The 4,331-nt window shown below is 38.2% G+C and overlaps 1 protein-coding gene across 5 annotated transcripts in view; it reads right to left on the bottom strand.

Moving 5' to 3' along the window:
• Positions 1 to 1,691, bottom strand: part of LOC123104763 (protein ACCUMULATION AND REPLICATION OF CHLOROPLASTS 3) — a 9,089-nt gene extending 7,398 nt beyond the window's left edge. For all 5 annotated transcript variants that reach the window (XM_044526642.1, XM_044526643.1, XM_044526644.1 and 2 more), the window contains exons 1-3: positions 1,340 to 1,691; positions 717 to 772; positions 538 to 602 (exon numbers count right to left, since the gene is read on the bottom strand). In XM_044526642.1, the coding sequence (XP_044382577.1) occupies positions 538 to 602; positions 717 to 772; positions 1,340 to 1,563 (345 nt within the window). In that variant the 5' untranslated portion in view covers positions 1,564 to 1,691. The remainder of the gene's footprint in view (positions 1 to 537; positions 603 to 716; positions 773 to 1,339) is intronic.
• Positions 1,692 to 4,331: the final 2,640 nt, after the last annotated feature.

The following is a 4,331-nucleotide window of genomic DNA, read 5'->3' as shown; positions in this document are numbered from 1 at the left end:
TCACTGCATACAACATGGTTAATCAGGCAAGTTCACTTGGCGCCCTCTATATAAAATTTCTGGATCTAGCTCAGGAGTGTTCTCATCTTGGGGGGTAAATCAGAATCTTAAATTTACACCAAGAATTGATCCATGAACCAGGACCTCTCTCAGGCAAACGAAAACATGAAACATGCTCTGGACAGATAGTTGGATTGTTAACAGTTGCCAAGCTAAGTATCTTTTCTTGCATTGACCTTCTACTTATGTGGGTATCAAAGTAATTAAACACAACATGAATAGAAGAGATAGTACAGATTTATAGTGAAATCAGCACTATCATGAAATCAGGCAACATGGGTTGAAGTTGTCAAGGTCAATTGTTTGTTTCTAAAGAAATGAGCACAGCCACAACTAGTAACACGACAATACATTATCAAACACAAAAATAAGTCAAAATTTCTAATATCAAGAGAGCAACTGATGCATACTTAATATTCTGACAAGAACAAGAAAACAATAAATCGCATCAAACAGAGAGATGGGAAGTGTACAAACAATAATAACCGCCGACGGGCAAGGATGAAGAGATAAGGGACGTTCCAAGTCTCCAACTGCTGTCTCTGAAAATAAAGAACTGCCGGGTTCATGCTAAAAACTAGAAGAGAAAGCATGTGTACATGTTGTTAATGCAGAATAGACAATCGGACGAGAAGTAAAGGCACAGAAAAGTTGACCTGTATCCTGAACTCTCGGTATGAATTGCACTTCAGAATTATCCACATGTACTGTCCTGAAACAAAACTACATGTAAGACATAACCGTTTACAAAGAAAAGCATATGAGGGCAAGTTACGAAGTACTGAAAACGACGCACGTGCCTGGCATTATAAAATTTGATACCGTATTGGGCTGCTTGCAATTCTTTTTCTGTTTTGTGTTGAATAAGGGAGGTGCACCATTTTGTTACAAGAAACTCACATCACATGATTAATTTTCACTGCAGAATTTTTACAAGGAGTTTCCAACGCATCACCACATAAACCTTTGGAAGTGCCTAACGTCGTGACAGGAAGGAAACAGCCTCCTAATTAGTTGTCTAACGTTGTGACAGACAGGCATTGATAGTAATAGTAGTTATTGTAACCAAAACACTACACTAGGTTCCGATTCGGCTACTGCACAAGTGTGAAAACGAAGCCACACACTAAATCACAATCGGCATTGTCTGGAGGAGAACGCAAAACGGTCCGGCGGTTCCACATTTAAAAAAAAAATAACACTGGCATTGATTCAAACAAGGTCTACGCCCAAATCCCAAACCACATTGCGCTGCAGCGCGAGGGTTCCAGTGCGGTACCAGAAGCGGATCGGGGTGGAGGAGAGGGTGCGGGAGCCGAGGCAGAAGTCGATGACGGCGTCCTTCCGGCTCCCGACGCCCACCACCTCGACGGGCTCCGCCGCAGCCGCGCGGACCCTGGGGAGGCGGCGGCGGCGCCTCCTCGGGGACGGGGCGAGGCGGCGCGGGGAAGCGAGCGGAGGCGGGAGCGGCACCACCAGGCCGCCTCGCAGTGAAGCCGCCATGGACGAAGAGGAGGCGATGAGTGGGCGGCGGTGGGCTTGGAGGCCGTACGCTGCGACGGCGTGCGGCGGCTGGTGTGAGCCGCCGGTGAGCGGTGAGGCAAAGCGCAAATGGAAAATCGTTGGACGTTAGTGCTCTGATTGTGCTTGTGATACTGGGCCGACATGTTTGTTGTTAATCCCATCTTGTTCTCAGCGGGCCTACTGTATAGATGGGCCGGTCATGAATTTGAAACGAATGTTTATATGTGAATAAGATGGGCTAGCTCTCTACTTGATGGCCCATGTATAGATGGGCTAGTCAGAAAAAACGAACCCATATATCGCGGTGACTATATCTCGAGAGCAACTAATTGAGGAAGAGCATCAAATTGAGAAGCTCACAACTTTGCCAAATACTCGGCTATGCTTGATCAAGGTCGGCATTTGTGGCTTATTCATCTTCATGACCCAGCATGTATTCCCATAAACATTCACATTGATCAATAAAGTGTTGGCAATCCTAAAAAAAACTAATTGAGGAGCGTTTGTCTAATAAAAACTAATTGGGGAGTGCACCTTCAGGAGCATCCCAACGATCACTTGGGGTGGGCTGAGGTGGCGCGCTCTGGGCGTTCCCTTCAGAATTTTTATTTTTATTTTTCAACACACGTTTTCAGATTTTTAAATGGATATTTTTCAGGGGTTTTCAGCCTTTTGGTTTTCCACCAGTCTTTCTTAGCTTTTAGACAAAAAAATTCAGATTTTTTTGCGCAAAAAACATATTTTTTTTCTTCCACAAGAGGCATGGTTTAGCTTCTGTGAGCTCGGAAATGAAAAAAAATGTTTTCCTTTTTTTCTTCCGTGCGTGCCTCTCGAAAACGAAAAAAAACATGTTTTCTCTTTTTTTTTCATCCGCGAGCGCCACTGTTAGCTTTCGCAAGAGGCAAGGTCGTGCCTCTTTGGGAACGAAAAAAACATGTTTTCTCCTCTTTTTTTCTCTTTTCGCGAGAGATACGGTTTTGCTTTCGCGAGAGGCACGGATCTGCTTTCACGAGAGGCAGCCTCTTTGGAAACAAAAAAAAACATGTTTTCTCTTTCTTTTTCCTTTCATGAAAGACACGGTTTTGCTTCTGCGAGAGGCATGGCCGTGTCTCTTGGAAACGAAAAAAATGTGGTTTTTTCCTTCCGCGAGAGCCACGGTTGTGCCTCTCGGAAACAACTTTCAGAAATGAAAAAAAAACATGCTCCTGGTTCAGTTTTTTGTCTGGCTTTTTTCGTGAAAACAAAGTTCATTAAAATCTATCAACATGAAATCTAGTTTTTGAAGATCTCGATGTGATGAGTCCAAGGATGAAAACGGCTCGAGATTTGAATTCATGATTTAAGAGATAAAATATTTTGAATAAATGAATGTATGAAAAAGGAAAAACTCTAGTTGATGACAAGCGGCGCACACATCACTTGACGCAACCTGGGGAGATGGGAGTGGTCGTTAAAATGATTACTACTTAATTAGTGGTTTTGCTATATCTCGCATTAAGCAACAAGGTAGTAAATCTCGCTGAAGTTTATACAGTAATTGGGCCAGCGCATTCGCATGCGCAGTTACTATAAAAACAACAGAAAAGGGGGAGAAGCAGGGAAATCGCCGGCGCTGGTAGCCACTCCGCTCGCATCCTATTTGTGCTAAGTAGTAAGGGCACATCCTACTTAAGGTGATTTGAGTCGGTTTTCTTTTTCTTTTTTTCTCCTATTCCTTTTCTTTTTTCTTCTCCTTTATTTTCATTATTTTTATGCATTTGTTTCTTTGGTTTTATTTTCCATTTTATTCTTTCTTTGGTTTATTTTGTTTCTTTTTTGGTTTTCTTTGTTCTTTTGGTTTTCATTCTACATTTTTGTATATGCCAACAACATTTATCTAATATACGTCTAACATTTTTTCAATATAAATTTAACATTATTTTATTACATGGTCAATATTTTTTTATACAGGTTTAACTTTTTTTAAATGCTTGACTAACATTTTTCATGTAGAAAATTAACATTCTTTGAATAAATGGTCAAAACATTTTATACACACTTATTTTTTTAAAATTCTTGATTAACATTTTTAAAATAAAAGATTAATTTTTTTAAAATAAAATATTAACATTTTTAAATAAGAGATTAACATTTTCTAGTACATGGTCAACATTTTATCTATGCATATTTAACACTTTTTAAATGCTTGACATTTTTAAAATGCAATATTAACATCTTTTGAACACATGGTCAACATTTTTTAAATGCCTGGTTAAAAAATTTCAAATACTTGTTCAACATTTTTTCAAGTGCTTGATTAACATTTTTATATACAATATCAAAATTTTCCATCATTTTTTAATACATGGTCAACATTTTTCCTATACACATTTAACATTTTTGAAATGTTTGATTAACATTTTTCAAATATTTGTTCTACATTTTTTCACATGCTTGATTAGCATTTTTATATACATGATTAAAAAATTCATCATTTTTAATACATGATCAACTTTTTTTCTATAAACCTTTTCCACATGCTTGATTATCATTTTTAAGAACTTGTTCAACATATTTTCAAATGCTTGATTAACATTTTTTAAATACATTATCAAATTGTTTCACACGCTTTTTATATTTTTGTGTACAATTTTTTATACATGATAAACATTTTTTCTATACACATTTAACATTTTTCAAATGCTTGGTCAACATTTTTCAAATGTTTTTATGTGGGTGACTTTTGTAATGTATTTATCTATAATATT

The sequence above is a fragment of the Triticum aestivum genome, chromosome 5A (genome assembly GCF_018294505.1).
Source record: "Triticum aestivum cultivar Chinese Spring chromosome 5A, IWGSC CS RefSeq v2.1, whole genome shotgun sequence".
Lineage (NCBI taxonomy): Eukaryota > Viridiplantae > Streptophyta > Magnoliopsida > Poales > Poaceae > Triticum > Triticum aestivum.
This window is presented reverse-complemented; position numbering and strand designations above follow the sequence as displayed.